General features: G+C 34.9%; 1 protein-coding gene across 2 annotated transcripts in view; it reads right to left on the bottom strand.

The window, feature by feature from the left end:
• The window catches only part of Ten-m (teneurin transmembrane protein Ten-m), a 217081-nt gene that overhangs the window by 11298 nt on the left and 187761 nt on the right, over positions 1-18022 (bottom strand). The window contains exons 3-8 of one of the 2 annotated variants that reach the window (XM_088226371.1): positions 10676-10849; positions 8614-8955; positions 7146-7313; positions 3904-4181; positions 3576-3792; positions 3089-3493 (exon numbers count right to left, since the gene is read on the bottom strand). In XM_088226371.1, the coding sequence (XP_088082497.1) occupies positions 3089-3493; positions 3576-3792; positions 3904-4181; positions 7146-7313; positions 8614-8955; positions 10676-10849 (1584 nt within the window). Of the gene's footprint in view, positions 1-3088; positions 3494-3575; positions 3793-3903; positions 4182-5172; positions 5819-7145; positions 7314-8613; positions 8956-10675; positions 10850-18022 lie in introns of those variants that run through there. The other variant, XM_088226372.1, reaches the window with a different exon arrangement.

Genomic DNA, 18022 nt, shown 5'->3' with positions numbered 1-18022 from the left:
TTTGATTAGTTTACATTTTAATATTGTTATTATCACAGATTGTTATGACAAGTATAGAGTGCCAGCCTCTTTACTTGTTCATGGGTCTTATTCTATCTATAATTACTTTAGCAAAGTTCACGAACATCCCGGAGAGTAACCTGTTTTGAAGTACCTGCGTAAAATCTTCAAATGGAACATTTAATCTGTTGCACTCTTTTTCGAAAGAGAATCGATCTATGGCAAACATGGGGCAGTGAAACAACAGATGATCTACGTTTTGCTCCGTCTGTGCGTCGCAAGGACAAGCCGGATTATCTTTCAATTTAAATCTGTGAAGATAAGAGAGTGTGGCTCCATGGCCCGTTAGAATTTGGGTTGACTCGAATGTTGGCGTGTTTGATTTTCTGAAGTTTTTGCACTCTTCTAGTGTCTTTAAAAAGTATTTGGTTCCAGAACCAGTGGTGCTGCTTTGGTATCGTTCTTCCCATTCTGTTAAAGTCAGACTTCTTAATTCTCTTTTGGCGTAACTAAGTGGAAATTCAGTGTAAAGCTTTGCGGTTTTTACGTGTAGAGCTGCGCTTTTAGCTAGTTCATCAGCTCTTTCATTTCCCGCAAGGCCATTATGGCCTCGAATCCACATAAATTTGCAATCGATGCCTTTGGACTTTAAGATCCGAGATGAGTTTTGGATGTAGAAAACCATCGGATTGTCGGGAGCCCCGTCTTCAAGTGCTTGAACAGAGCTTCTAGAATCTGACAACAAGTTGACAGTCTTCCAGTTGCTCGTCTTGCTAGAGACCCAGTCTAAGGCTTTCATAATGGCGAAGAGTTCGGCTTGGAATACCGAGCAGTAGTCAGCCATGGGAAGTTTCTTTCTGTGTACTTCTCCGTCATTATTAAACACGGCGAAAGCTGCTCCCACTTTTCCTTCAGTTTTACTTCCATCCGTGTATATATCGATTTCTTCGACGGGGAATTTGACTCTTGCGTACGAGTCTGGGTAACTGGTGATTTCACCTATTTGCTCGCTTGGATGCGGCAGTTCCGTGTACGCTATCCTTCCCTGGTATCTTTGATCATCTGGTCTATTAGTGATGGTGAGATTCTTCTTCGTATTATAGATTTCTCCCAGCTCTTTAACTTTTAAGTCCAGTGGAATCAGTCCAGCTATTGCTTGTACAGATGTAAGGGAAGCCGTGCGGTATGCTTTGCATATTCTTATTCCCATAGATCTCTGTACTCTATTTAGTTTCGCCTGTATATTTTTCCTTTTTGCCGCTTCCGACCACACCGCCGCAGCATAGGTGATCATCGGTTCCACTACTCCAATGTAAATTGACCGCAATATTTCAGGATTAAGACCCCATGTTGGCTTGGCCATGAATATTAATTTGTTTGCGATTTTTGTCGCTTTTTTCGTTACTGAATCTACGTGTTTACTCCAATTAAGATTCTCATCTAGTACCACTCCAAGGATTTTGCAGTCTGTTACGAAGTTAATTCTTTTTCCCTTCATGAAAAGGCAAGGTGCCTGCGCCTTATTGCGCTTAGTTATGAAGAGGGCGTTAGTTTTTTCCTCTGAAAATATCAATTTGACTTTGTCTCCCCATTCAGTGACCGAGGAGAGCGTTTCATTAGTTATACTCTCCAGAACGTTAATGTCTTTGTGCTTTATGACCAGTAGTACATCATCTGCAAATGCTTGTAAATGAACATTGCAGTGATATTCTTTTTGTAAAAGTTCGTCTAGGACGATATTCCAAAGCACCGGGCCGCAAGCAGATCCCTGTATGCAACCCTTATTGGAGCCTTTCTTTGAGCTGGCTCCTGCGTATTTTATTTCTACCATCCTATCCGAAAGGTAGTCCTTGAACATGTTAAATATGTTCAAGGGGCAGTCAAGTCGCGCTAGTTGCCGGAGGATGTGAGGCCACCAGGCATTGTCGAACGCTCCCTTGATGTCAAGGGATATCACACACACGTGATAACCTTCCCTTGTTGCCGTCTTGATGCAAGTTACTGCGTCAAGCATGGCGTCCTCTGTACTCTTTTGTCGAGTAAAACCATATTGGCGAGGACTCAATTTATTATATTTGTTGAATTTCCATGATATTCTATTAATTAAAAGTTTTTCTAGGACTTTACCCAAGACTGGTAAGAGTCCAATGGGTCTATAAGAAGTGACATTGCCGATACAGATAGTGGATTAAAATCATATGTAAAATCCCTGTTTTACACTTTTCAAGGGAGCAGTGATAAAAAGTGTTAAACTGAGGAAAACGCTAAAGTGAGGAAATGAAAAACTGCAGAAAAATGGTAAAAACGGTCCTTATTGGGGATTATGCATATTTACCTATGATTTCATAAAAAATATTTTGTATTTTTTTAATCAATACCGCAATGTGTTTTTTTTATTGAATAAAAAAAATGTTTAAATAATTTTATGTAGGTACTTAACCTTAAAAACACGAAAATAAACATTTGAATTTGCATACAATGATTTTTCCCCTAAATATTGGGACATTTTATTTATATGGTATCACTTTTTTTAGTATGGCACCACAGAAATTCAGCTGTCACTCGCGGCAAAACTGTTTCACACTTTTATGATAACTGTTTAAACAATCTTTTTTCTGAATTATGTTTATAACTTTAAATAATATTTCTATTGCTAAATTTTTTAACTTTCTGCATCGTAATTTATTGATGCAAAGACTTTATTCTTCCTAAACATGTGTCAACTGCATGTGACAATTTAGTAAAATGTCAAAATTAGACACGTAAACAAAATGGTCAATTACACCGAACTTTGAATTTAGTTTCAGACAACAATTTACACATTTTCTTATTAACCTTGATTTTATTCACCATTTTGGGCAAACGCGGCGGCGCACGGCTCGGCGTCTTTTGACAGATCGAATGAGTTTGGGAAAATTTTCAACGTAAAACCGGGGTTACGAAAAACGTTAATTAAGGGAATATTTAAATGAAAATAAATGGAAAAAATGGTCCTATGTAATGTTTAGAGATTTCGAGGAACGTAAAAACGAGGTTTTACTGTAACTATAAATGCACACATAAAAAAATAATATTTTAAATAGTTCACCTTTAGAGCAGTCTTCCCCGGACCAACGAGCTATACATGTGCAGGATTGAGTGTCTAAATTAAATGTTCCATGTCCAGAACAATCAGGTAGACATTGAAGTGCGTCCTTATCCATTGTTGCGCAGTCCGCTCCTTTCCATCCCTTTTTACAGAAACAAGATCCTTCTATACAGAAACCGTGACCTGAACACGTTGGGTGAGGACAGTCAGCCTCAGCGCAGAACTTTCCTTTGTATCCCCGAATACAAGCACACTTTCCATTGACACAGTGACCGTGGCCATTACAATCAGGAACTTCGCACTCGTCGTGTCTGAGTGAACATTCCTTTCCCTTCCACCCGGGATTGCACTGACATTCTCCATTGATATATTCTCCCTTTTGACTACAGAGAACTGGACAAACACCTGGAAACAAAGACATTAGAGAATTATTATTATACAAAAATTATTCTTTATTGTTTTGCAAGAGTGATGTAAAAATACTTACTTTCACTACAGTCATCTCCGCCAAATCCAGGATTACATTGGCAATGACCCATCAAGCACTCTCCCTTTCCAGAACAGCCATTAGGACAATTGTGCGTCATGTCTTCAGCAATAACAGCTATGAAGGCGACTTCTTGAGGATCACCGTCATCATTATATAATGATAAAAACCAGTGCCCTTGTTCCATATAATGGGTAACTTCTTTTTTCATAGAAGGCTAAAATGTTGAATTCATAATGTTTATTTATGTATTATTATGTGCATTAGCACAAATCATTTTGTGATGATAATTGGAGAGCAAAATTAAAAAAAAAAAAGTTGGTCTTACATGTGATGCCCTCGTTGTTCGTGCTTTGAACCCGCTGAGTACTTCTAGGATGTGATATTGCGTATGCGTCGGAAGAGCATTACGCCTTGCGTAGACCCCGATGGATGCACCTCGAGGAATATTGTAGTCGAACTTCACATAGGCAGCTTCAGACTGGTAAAACTGCATATTCCAGTAGCTATATGGCGGAATTTCCTTGGACAACCTTTGCCCTAAAGCAATCTGAGAAAAGGTCGTTCCATCAGGAGGAAATGATCTCGCTGGGAATGTTCTAGCTCCTACAGACATACAAAATAACATGTGAGTAAAAGGAGCAATGTGATACTAGTTGATGAAAAGCTTTTCTGGTTATTGATTTTTAAATATATATTTACAAAGGTTAATTGAAATGATTGTATACAAGCAAAAAGTTAATGTTCAATTATTTATTAGAGTTTAACAGAAAAAACTTAACAGTATGTACAGTATTGTAGTTCACTTATAAAATGGCGATACTACAAGCAATCCAGATCACAATTAAATTAAATTTAAGGGTCATATCATTGTTTGATGGTATAAATATTTATTTGCAGCAGTTTTTTAAAGGATGTGCTTAAATATATTTCAAAAGAGTTTATTTTTGCAAATAGTATCCTCAAATAATGTAATTAATTTGAAAAGTTAATATTAGTAGAAAATATTTTTTTATTAAATATTTATTAATGGATGGTAAATCAACTAATCGCTGTTTGTATTCCAGGTTGTTATATTTGTATTTACCTACACTTGATTGTAGGTAATGTAAAGAAAGATGTTTAAAATTTTTTGAATGACTAGAAATTTGTATAGGGGAACAAAAATAAATGGTGGTACATAGTGTAAAAATTTAGATACCTTTTTAAAATAATATTGGAAATAAACTATTCGAAGTCGTACTAATTATCTATGAAGCACACGGAACAACCCTGAATGCAACCAGTAATTATAATAACAAATAGCATGCAGTTGAGAGCATCAATAAATTAGTAGATATTTATTGTTAATAACACTATCAAGCATATTACATAAATATTAAAATGAAAGAATTTTTTTAATAATGGATGTAAACGTTATTTTAAAACATGCGCAATAGGTATAATGGTGTGATGACGGATGGTGGGGGTCTACGATTCGAAGTATCACAAAAGGTATCTTCTTTGAAAGATTTCCACATGCATTTTTTGTTGAGCTGAGTCTTGTAAATTTAAGAAAGCCTTCAAACGGTTGTGCAAATGAAATTGATAACCTTACCTTCTAGGATGAGAATGATGGGTAGTGGAGGTAGAGGGGTGGTCACTGAGGGACAAGCTGTTTCAGTGGAAGTACTTTCTTCAGTTGTGGCTTCACTGGTAAGCTCAGAGGATTCTGTACTGCTGTATATATCAGTTTGACTGCTACTCTCTGATACTGAAGAATATTCACTCGACATTGTGTAAGTTTCATCAGAGGTTAACGACGTTGTTGTATTGTCTAAATAATCAACATTTTCAATACTCGTGTTATTTTTCGTAGTATTACTAAAAAACATGTCAGTGGATAATGGTTCCGTTTCTTCATCTTCGTCCACATAGTTCTCATAAAATGGGTCTGTAATATTATCAGAAGTGTAATTATCTGAACACACTGGACATGAACAAAGGCATGTTCCACCATAAAGAGCATCACTTTTGATGGAAGTTGTGGTACTTGGTCTTATTGTGGTGGAAAGCTGATGTACTGAAGATGTGGTTGATGTTGAAGCGATTTGTAAGTTCTCCATTTGGTTAGATTGGCCGTGATTTCCAAACTCATGCTTGACTTCGACTGGATTAATTCGCACATCAGGCAAGCTACCCGAGCTAGGGTTTGTGGGCACATATATGGATAAAACATAAAGTGGCTTTGGCTGAGTATTTCCATTTCCTTCGGAAGAAATAGTCACATTTACTACCACACGGCTCGAGTTGTTACCTGATCCAAAGGCAAAGGCTTGTCAACTTTTGGGAAAGTAGGAGGGGGTTTTGTAATAGTAGGAATATTTTGATCTATGTTATTTCCGTTGCTCGCATTGTTATAGCTCACGTCATTAGTCGAGTTAACATATATATTAGTATCACCACCATGCTGTGTTTCAAAACCGTTTTATGTGGGTAGTTAATTTTGTTATTTTTTTTCGAAATAGCACTTAGTTGAACTTGGCTGATAGGGTCTTTATCTTTAAGCGGTAAGTCATTTTTGAACTGGTTATTATCGAGTCTATAGCTCTTTTCTACTATATTAGTGATGGTACTTTTGCTGTTATTTTTTTCACTGGTGTTATCTATTTCATCAGATTCTTTTTCTTCCTTCTCATAATTAACAATTGTCAGTTCATCTCGTTGCATGAGATCTGAATCAAATTCTATTTTGTGATTTTTAATATTGGAAAATGGTTCTTCAGGAATATAGTAAATTTTGGAATTATTTGGTTTGATAATTAACAAAGAGTTATCATGTTGAGTGTAAGTCGGTGCTGTTGACATAGAAAAATTGTGTGAAATGTGCTGTGTAAAAGAAGATGCAATATGTGTTTGCGTGGTTGAATCTATGCGAGTGATGGCTAAAACTTCGTCTTCTACTACTGGATGTTTAGTAATATTTGAAGTATCAATAATGATTTTTTTTTTAGTTTTTGTGTAGACGGAGAAAAGTTTTCAATTTCGTAAGATTGAACTGTTGAATACATAAAATCCGAATCTGTTGATATTTTTTTTGTAAAAGGAATTGTACTTGTGGATACATCAACAGTTGTTAAGATTATTTTTGTAGGATTATCACCACTCGATATGATCGTTGATGCGTCAGACATAGCGATAGTTGTTTTCGATTTAAGATCCGACTCTGTAAATATGTCAGTAGATTTTGACTAGATTCAGACGCAATTTCTGCACTTGGAACTATTTCAGTCGAAATATCTTGTGCAGTAGATATGACATAAAAGGTTGTTTCACCAAAAGCAGTAATGTCTTCAAGAGGACTATCCGAAGTAACTTGTGTTTTCTGGTTACTAATCGTTCGCAAAGGCTCATCTAAATCATGCAGGCTACCTCGAGGAATGGTAGTTAGCATATCATGCACAATATCTATACTCGGTGAAGAGTCTACAACACCAGACAGAGAAAGGTCAGAAGAAGAAGATTCATGCTGACTAGCGTGTCTACGAGAACGACGGCCAAGCGTGGGTGAGAAAGGAGGGTCTGGGTTACCTGAGGCCTGAGCCCCCGAGGCTGTGCCCCCCGGCCGGGGTCGGTTGCTGAGGGACTTGTTGGTCTCCAGAGTCGTGGCTTTGGAAGCAGGGAAGATGTCTGGATTCTCTCCTACTAAAACTGTGCATGCCTTTGTATTTTGGTATGACCAGTTGAGGAGATTTGAAGCTGCAACACACAGAAATGGAATAAATCAGATTTTATCTAGATTGTTTTATTCAGTTTATATAAAATATTTAAAGCAATAATACTTTGCAACTAATCATTTTTTAATATTTTATTTGATTTAAAAAAAATATATAAATGGGGGGTGAAGGTTTTTGTGCAAAAATGTGCCCGCATGATTAACGGGCGGTAGTTGAAAATATGTATTTATGAAAATATATTCTGGTATTCTGATATTAAGTGAAAGAATCTGCTGAACTTTTAGCCTGTAACCGATTTTAAATATATTTTAATGGCTGTTATCTCTTTTTAGAGAAATTAAGATATTTCACCACTCTCTTGTGAAGCTCTGGTACACCCATTGCAAAGTATTAAGACGACAAGTATACTTCAGGTGGCAGTCCAGGACCTATGAGCATAATTTATAAATATAAATTTTTGTACTATGAACATTCAGTCTGAAAAGGCCTTTTTAGATAAATATTTAATGTCACGAAGCATCGTGGGGAATTGAACCCGGAACTTGCATTGAAGATATTGAAGATGTAAGTTGTGCTATGAATATCAATTATATACACAATATAACTAACTGCCCTTTTACAAAGATATTTTACGAAAATGACGAGACGTTTCTATATTTCATCCACCTAGTCTGGCGATATATTCTATATTTGATATATTTTTTTTTTTTACAGAAACAAACAGTCGACAATGATATAATAAAATAAAAAAAGTTACGGTTTAAAGACAGACCAGCGAAGTTTCTAAATAAAAAGTATACATATACATTTATATTCGGTCTAACCTACCAACAAGTTATTAATTTTATTCCATGGATTTCTAAGATAATTGTCTTGACTTAAATCAGAAACGTAATTTGAATAAATTGTTTTGAGATAGTTCAGTGGTTTCTTTTTTTAATTTTATTTGTTGATATACTGTCAAACTAAGCCAAAAAATTCAAAGAAATGTTTTGATGTATCGTATTATCAGCGCAATAATTTTATAAAGTTTTGTAATTTTGAAATTACTCCGCGTGTTACGTCGCAAATTCCCTTTGGTGAATTGGCTTCCTGTAAATCGTAAATCTATCTAAACACTCCAGAATCGGTTGATAAAAAAAAAAAAACTAGCAACATTGCCTTGCAATTAAAAGCTTTAATTTTTACTTCGCGTAAGAAAACATTTATTGGATCCAATTTTCCGTAGTACCGAACCTCCTAATTAGAATAAATAAATATTATTGTTAGTAAGGAAGAGGGGCAGAAACGTAAGGGTTAATTGAGTTATTTACCATTTTTACCTGATATATACGACAGGACAGCTGTGAGTACCACAGACAGTATGATGGCCACTATCGCCGTGCATTTCCACGAGCACTTGGAGGCCAACCCCTTGCGGAAGTGGAAGCGACCGGGGGCGGGGGGAAAGTGGCTCGACTGCGGCCTGCGCAGGTTGTTCCTGAGGGGCAGCACGGGCGCCCCGGCGAAGGGCATCCCGCACCTGCCCTCGCCCATGCCTCCCATGCCGCCCATGCCTCCCATCCCGCCCATGCCTCCCATGCCGCCCATCCCCTTGTCTTTGGAGGGACTGCTGCACGAGGAGTTGGACTTGTAGTCCATCGAAGAGTTTTTCTGGATATCACCTAGAAAAAAAAGCGAATGTTAAAGACCGCATGACCGAAGTTTTAACTTCTAACTATTTCTCCCGAAAGCTATCAAAATTTGGTATTTATTTTAGTAATTTGGTGCGATAACTTTGATTTTGAGTTAACTATACATAATAAATTATGACATGTTTAAAAAGTAGGCCTAATGAATTCTAACTTCACCATTTAATCACTTAATAACTATATGACTGTGTCATCATCTCCTATCCACCATCAAATATGTTACTACAGTATCTCTGTTTAAATCACGTCTGAAGAAATATATTCTTTCTCTTCCCTAATCTCTCCTCCTTTCCTCTTTCCCCCTTTTTTTCCTTTTTCCCATTGAGTTATAGTTTTGATTTAAGGTAACTAATAAACAAATACGTTTATTTCTATTTTTATATATCTTTAGCTTTTTGTTCTGTATTTTCTATTGAATATGTTTTGTAACTTGAATAATAAAAATAAAACCATTATTTTATTGGTTGGTTGGAAGAAATTGCCATTTGGCAACAAGCCCGCCAATGTACAAATAACATTATGTACAAAAATTTTAATAAATAAAATATCGCGAGAAGCTTTGTCAGCTTTATTCCCTCAATTGAACGCGAACAGAAGGAAGTGTCGAAAATGCTCACTTTCGTCTCCTTGACATTCCATTTTGTCTTCTAATGAAATGAAATAAACATTTGTAACGTAAAAACAAATATTCGCTCACTGTTCAGTGAAGATGCTTTGAATTATTGACTAATTTGTCGCAAAATAATGAAGGAGAATACTATGTCCTCTTGTTATCTTCATTTGGAAAAAACGGACAACTAATGTTAACACCAATGCGTAGTTATGTTCTATTCATCGTCTAAAAAACGCCTGTAGTCAGTGCGCTCAAGGACGGGTTGTCTCGTTTTAGTTTTTTTTTCTTTTGTAAAAGAAATATTTGCGTTCTTATAATTTACGCAAATATTTAATTTTGAGGGCCATTTTCAACGAGTTGTAAATAACTCACTATTAGAAAATGGGAACCAAGTTGGGGTAGAGCGGAATTCGATCCGTGAGTCCGGACACTAGCCACGGGACCACAACCCGATTCTCCCGAGTATCCTGGATTCGTGTATTAGAGATTCCAATACCACTACCCTAACTTGTTTCCAAAGTAAATCTAGAGAAATTTTTTGAACACGTGTAAAAACTGCATTCAATTTAATTAGTATTAATGTATTATTATTTTATGTTTTTTTCTCATGTACTCGTGTATTCAAAATAATATAAACTCTTATAAATAAACAACTACAACAGTGTAATTCACTCTCCAGTGTAGTCAGTAGTTAGTTAGATGTATAAAAGTACATCTGAATAGAATTTTAAAAAAACATGTACCTTTTATGAAATGTATTAATAAAAAATTAAAATAAAAAAAAACCCTGTAAATGCCTAGACTTCCATATTCCCTTCTCAAAACTGTTTTCCCTCCCTGTTGAAATAAATTTAAAAGAAAAAGTTATTAATAAGAATTCTAAAATATTTTTCTTTTTAAAATAATCTTACTTTAAAAATACACGAATAAATTATTAGATTTTTACGGCCTTTTAAATAGGTACTGATGGATTTCTACGTTACTATGCCACGCGTTGTTCAATCTTGTTGGCGTTACGGGCAGTATCGCAGTGGTCAGCCGTCTCGAAGCATTTACTGGAGTCGTTTAAATGCAGCTTACCACTGGGAATATAGACGTTCCCCGATGGAGTCCTGACGAGGCAGGACGGCTCGAAGTCCGTCAGGTCGGCGGGGTTGCCGGTGATGCGGCCGTTGAGTCGACTCATGCTGGGAGCGTTCCTCGGGGGCACATCAGGGGGACCTCGCCCACCGCCGCCACCGTCTAGTAAACACCCTGCGAACAACCAAAAAAACCATTTAGAATAGAAAATAAATGGATGGAAAACAAGTGCAACGAAATATTAAAAATAACAAAGTGAAACCAAAAACACTCCCGTTTTTACTTTGGAGGATAGGCGGAGTCTGGGAATTTTGATGAATAGGTATTTGATCATTGTTTTTCTACCACTCTCTCGCAAACGCCTTTTCTGTGTCAGTAATTTTTCCATTTTTCAAAACTATTTATGATATTTGTATACTACGGTATACGTGTCCGAAGACGGTAGATAAAACTGGGCGGTGTTTTGAGTTTTTGGATACAATTTATCAGACAAGCAGTACGATAAAGACACGCCAATAGTAAATATCTATAGTGTGCAAAAAATCACCGTTCTAGTGCCATAATCCAGGCAGTGAATTCGGGAATACGTTTAAATAATAAAAAGTTGGACCACCTTTCCTCTCAATAATCAACCATAAAACATAATAACGTTGTTTTTATGGCTACAAAGCTATAACGGATAGAAATCCGTGGAATGATTAAATTATTCATATTTTTCCCGATACATAAATTTTTAAAATTCAGAATATGTAAAATAGAACCAGTACCGAGAAAGACGAGTAATAAACGATCAAGATACGCTGCGATTGGTGTACCGATGCGGTGCCCTATGCACAACTAGTTGCGAATAAAGGAATATTTTGATAAAAGAAAACATAAACCTCAGACAAAACTTACTCTTTCATAATGTAACCATAGAACTAACAATGGTTTTCATTCCCCTACACCAAGAATTCTTAGGTCTGCCAACAAACATACCAGTCTTGATTTCTTTGATAACAAGTTGTCTTCTTTCAAAATCATAGTTGAATTTGATTAAGTGATCACACTTAATCAAATTCAACTATAAACACCTCTCTCCCGCTTCCACTCCCACAAAGTCTACTATATACCATTGAGTCTTTACTTTTTTAAATAATAATTTTCTATGTATAAATGTGTCCATAAAAATGCCCATTGGGCGTATATATAAATAAATAAAAGTACTAGTATTAAAAAGAACGATTTTTTTATAACATTACCTGTATTATCAGAAAAATCATATACAAAATACATCCATTTAATATGAATGTGTTTTATATGAAATAAAATTATTCTGTAAACTGTTTAAATCTAGTAATGGAATTTATGCGGCGTGCTACACAAGGATTGATAATTTAATATACTAGTTCAGTACAATTTTACACCAAAACTAGAATATTTATGGGTGCTTCGGAAGGGTTTTAGTTTACGACTAACTCAGGAATCACTGAACTAAATTATTTGGCTTGGTGACTAAGCATTTTAGAGAGTTCACCAGAAACATTCAGAAGGTTGATTTCGTATAATTTTACAGGCGTTATAATATTATTTTATACAAGGGTTAGCTCGTAATTAATGTGAGGGATCCAATAACAATTAATTTAGGTATCCATGGTTCATGCTTATATGATTTTTAGGCACTCCTAAAATTGGCGCTTACGTATTGAAGAAAAATATTATGATTTTTGAAGTTACTCGACAAAAAGCAAACATACACCCGCACGATTAATACCCAATAATAATTAATATAATATGCACAAAAACAACTTGTTTATGAAAGCGTTTTTCAAAATATTATATAATAACAGCCTGATACTGTTTTTAAAATGATTGATAAATTTGCATTGTTTTTTTTTATAGGAATAATCCACAAAGTCTTTATTTTAGAGAGTTGTCAGAAATAGAAGATAGAAAACAAAATAGACCACAAGACCATTTGAGAAATTATGTTTCCCCGGCGGGAATCGAACACGCGATGTCAGTTTCACAGTTTGTCGTTTAAGTAACTGCGTCAAGGTGCCTGTCTTGTGAAAATAAATTAAATAATTCAATGGTCGAGTGCCGCATTGGTGCCTTGATTGTAGCAAAGGTATATTTATAAGTTTTATTGCACGCAAAAAGAGTCTTACGTTTAAGAGGTCCAATAAAACTATACAATATTGAAGTGAAAAAAAACAAATTAAAATTAACGAAGTTGTGGATCGTGTCGATGATTGAAGGGGGACCTCATGCAAGGTAGCCGAACCCGCCACCCCCTACACAACAAGGCGGACTCACTTAGTAAGGAAATTAATGTTAGATCTGATCGTATCTAAATGATAACAATAAGTTCAAGCCTAAGTTTGTTTCCGAGTGAATCGGGAAGACAGTAATCTGATTATGACGTAGAGCGAATCTTTTGATCACTTTTTGCAGACTGGCAACAAAATTTGATTAGGAACTGTAACCCCGAGCGAAGTACTCTAAGATCATTATCAAAATCCTACAAAATGCTGACTAAAGTGCAAAACATCCCCCGTTTACCCCCCGGCGGTCATTTCCCAGGAAGAAAATTGATCAATACTCATTAAGAGCGTGGAGTCCGCTTCATTTGAATAATGTTCATATATTATATAAGTACGTTAGGACGGGTTCGACTACTAGCAGTGGCATTTTAGTAGTGAAAAGGAATTTTAATACGCCCGAGGTGAACATTAATCAAGTTGATAATCATACTGCCGTTGGTGGCATTCATTTAGTGGGGGCGCGGGCGGTGGGTGTGCGGCGGGCAGGCGCAGGAGCGAAATGGCCCGCTCGCAAACGCGAAACAGACAATATTATGACATCCGGATCAACATTTATTCAATGACCAGCAGAATATGCAATGGTCTTGCATCATCTAGGATGAGAAATCAACAATATTCCTCAACATTTCCCTACCTGCACGCGGTGGTGAAGAGGGGACTGAATTGGATTTCCGATTGCAGCGTATCTGAATCATTTTAGTCACATGTAGTACACGAAAGAATGAAAGATTGCAGTGTAGAAACTCCTCTAAACTTTGTAAAAGCAATGTCTTCCTGCCAACCAAAACTAACAATAGGTCTTTATGAATTTATAATATTATTAACAATAGATCTTTTATGACACAATATACATACAAAATAAGATAACAATACTACAATTAGATTTTAAAGTTTATTCTAAAATTGATTTGAACTTCTACTGGATGTGTTATATTACATTATTTTTAGGCTGTTTAAATGTTATTTCTAAATCTTTGGTAAAAAGAAGTTCATGTTTCTTAAAAATAATTAAACCAAATACACCAAAACCAGTATGTTCATGTTATAAGTTTTGTAAACGGCAATTTTGCCGTACATGTTAATGAAATATAATAACAAAGGCATACGTTCTAAAATGGCGATACATTTTAAATAATGATATCGTCGGTGTACTGCAACACCGCGTAACTATCAATAGATTTTTTGGTAGGGGAACCGAAAAAGCATTCTGTAAATATATTACTTACGATTTTAACCAACCAAAAATATCGCTAGAATATCAAAAAGACCATCATTATTTAAAGAAAAAACAGTATTAATTTTAACTGAAAGAAGTTTTTTAAACGAATTTACCTCAAGCTGTGCAGTATCGCCGACAAAGTATTATTATTTTGTTCTAAATTACGACAATATTTTGTAAAATGACCAATTAATGAACACAATTTGCCGGTGTGTATTTTTAATACATAAATAATAAAAAATCAATAATATAATTTGATTCGAAGTTGTGGTGTCATATTGTACTCCTGTAAAAATAATCTTCTGTAAAATGCATCTTAAAAAATGTACTAAAATTCATAATTCAATATGTTTAAGTTGATAGCATTAATATGTAGACACGGAGCTGTTAGTAAAATAAATAAACGTAACCCGACTACATAAAAAACGAATTTACTCTCAATAATTTGTGCGATTCTAGTTAAGCACAACAACTCGACTCCGGATTCAGGTGAGGGGATGTTTCGGGGGTGGCAAGTATCACCCTTTACGGGAATAGTTCGTTAGTTTGTCGCTAGGGCGGAAATTCCTACTCGCCGAGACAAATAGCCCCCCTTCGCCTCCCCAAGATAATTCGTAAACACAGGCGATATAAGCAGTGTCTTATGCTAATGTCCTTACAACAGACGGGGAAAAGAATCACAATCACGATTTTAATGCCATTCCTTACGCTAATTCTGGGCCGGTATCAGCCAGTACAATCCAGAAAATTACTTAGGAATGCATTTCTAAGTAATATTTTGGCTTCATGCACTATAAAAAATTTAAAAGCTTTTATTTCATGTATCTAGAGAAATAGTACTAAATAATGTCATAAGTATTTTTATGTATAAATGAACAAAAAGTTCGAAGCAAAAAGTACGAACAGATATACAAGTGTACTATTTAAAGCATAAATTTCAATTGCATGTCTAAAATTATAGGACAATTTACGAATTAAAATTTGATTTTGAATTGATTTTAGAACCCCGAAGAAAAAAATCGTAGATACGAGTATTTTGAGTGTGTTTAAATGTGTGTAGGCTGGTGGTTAGTATCAGTTCCGATACCAGTGAACATCAATATTCTAAGAATTTCATCTAAAGAGGCGAATATCTCTTATGAAAGAAAAAACTTTGATATATATAACTTTGACGCGTTAATAAATAATATTGCCATAAAAATTTTACCAGATGTCGCCTATAAGGAAGTGTCAAATAATGTGAAATTACGCCAGCTTTGACTAGATAGTACAATTTATAAAAATGTGGTGATCTGGAAATTACAAACATTTCGAAAAATTGAAAATGTCACATAGTGTGTAAAGTAATCACTTAAATCAGTCAATGACAGGTAAAAAGCGTTATCAATATTCGAACCAAATGATTTTGATTTTGATTCAGTTTTGTAGCACGATAAAACGATAAAAGAAAATGGCCTTTATAAATGAAAATACTTTAAAATTAATTTCTGAAGTATTAGTTTTGAGGTAATAAATAAAATTTATATTTGAAGCATCAACTTTGTGGTTATTTATTATATTTAAATAAATATAAAACAACATCGTTTTAAACCATTTATTTTTTCTACCGACCGGTTTCATAGCTACACGAGCTTCTTTATCAAAATATAATTAACTTTTATCCAGTTTTATTTTAACAGTGATTACTAAATTAAAATAAAATAGTATAGAATTCGTTTGTTATTATACCTTGATAAATAGGCCGCATAGCTTTGAAAACGGTTGGTAGAAAAAAAAAATATGTGGGAAAAAAAAGTTGTATCATATTTATTTTATTACGAGGCATTAAGTTTGTGTAAAATCAATAAAATGACCTCCAATCAATATTATCATAACTTGAATGTACTTGTATTATAAACACACGTTATCTTTTGAAAATAAATGAAAATATATATTAAAAGAAGGTACTAACAAGTAACAACTATTCTGAGTTTGTCCAAATTTTTGTAGACTAGGACTGGATTCAACTCCCTGGGGGGCTGTTTATATTAACATATTACAACAGAGATAAAAAACATTTAAGAGAAGGTAATATAGAAGTCTAGGCATCTACAGGGCTTATGACCTGTCAATAGCTGGTTCAAGTGGCCCCAGGGAGTTGAATCCAGTCCTTGTCTACAAAAATTTGGACAAACTCAGAATATTGTGGATAAATTACCTGGTCCATGTAGAAGTATAGAAATTGAAAAAATAACATTTTCAGGCGTTGCCTAGTATGCAGGTGAAATAATTTAATTAGATGAATCTCACCCGCATACATAAAGGTTTCAGCTGTTTAACTTCACAAACATCAACAGATGAAAGAATTGAAGGAATATAGATTTTTGAATATGGGCAGAATGGTGAATGTTACACAGTGTGAAAAGTGGCCACTTAAACCAGCCATTGACAGGTCATAAGCCCTGTAGATGCCTAGACTTCCATATTACCTTCTCTTAAATGTTCTTTATCTGTGTTGTAATATGTTAATATGTAACAACTAGTTGAAATTTTGTGTTTTAGTCACAAAACTATAATACAAAGTTATTGAATAAAAATACGAGTACGAATGGTCCAATTAATTATGCAAATAAATACATACAGGTAGTCACGTTATTCCAAGATTGAAGTTTATTCCAGAGCAGAGTGCCTAAATAAATACTAAATATAACATATCATCAGTATTCAAAAGGGTACAAAGTTAGTATTTGTGTTGTTCCCGTTTACCTTAAAAGTTTCAAATGTTTTAGTAGACCCTATTTACATTACATAATTACATAAAAACTGAACAATTATGTAGGCAACATTGCAGTAGGTAGGATTGTAAAAATATTTTATTAAAATACACTCACTGATTTGTAGTAACATAATAATCTCATTTTAGCTTTCAACACATCGAATTAAAATTAGAGAAATTTCTTAGTGGTTCACTGGTTTTTATATTAAAAAAAAAGAACAGAGTGACGCCATAGACGACTTTGTTTGTTGATGAATAACCGGGCTAGTCTGACTACGATTAAAGTTCCATTAATAAAAAAACATAAGTTTGATGTCTTTTTCTTTGTATTTGTGATTTTGGTATAGAACCCACGATTAGATGATAAAGGCCATTTTCAAAAAGTTAGTATTTTGTATTTGGTGCGTGTGGATGCATGGGAGATCTTACCTAGGTGGAAGTTGACAGAAGAAAACAATGTTGATGTTAGATGCGTGTTTATTACATGTTGTATAAACAGATGGACAGTGAGTGTAACTACGTAAACGTTTAACGTTAGTGAGTAACTGTGTATGTACTGAACTATCTGATTACATGGTGGAACTGAGACTGAGGGTATGGACTGACTAACTAAAGATGTTACCACTTATACGAGTATATAGGTCTAGTGTTCATTGTACTTCCTAATGGGATCTTGAGGTCGTATACTAATTCCGTGTTTCTCAGCGATTTTATATCCGCTCGTATCAGCAAGTTGTTGTGTTGTATGAACATTTCGACAATCTAATAATTGCACACAGGAAATGTATGATTCGCCTTGAAGTCCCACAGTTCTAGAAAACGTTTACTCTGATAAAAGCGCATTATAATATATGATGATTCTATGAGAACACTTAATATCCTGTAGACGGTTTTTGTTTCAATAATTTTAACCTGTATTTTTTGTGTCTAAAAAATAATTAAATGAACATAGGCGGAATGGTAAATGTCATACAGTGTGTCAAGCGATAAATTATGAATCCGGTTGTGGTCCCGTGCCTAGTGTTGCAGACTTGCAGATCAGAGGTCCGAGGTTCATGCTCAACTCT

Source organism: Micrasema longulum, unplaced genomic scaffold (genome assembly GCF_059751315.1).
Source record: "Micrasema longulum isolate JH-2025_06_02 unplaced genomic scaffold, ASM5975131v1 h1tg000428l, whole genome shotgun sequence".
NCBI lineage: Eukaryota > Metazoa > Arthropoda > Insecta > Trichoptera > Brachycentridae > Micrasema > Micrasema longulum.
Note: the sequence above shows the minus strand (reverse complement) of the source record. Positions and strands in the feature narration are given on the sequence as shown.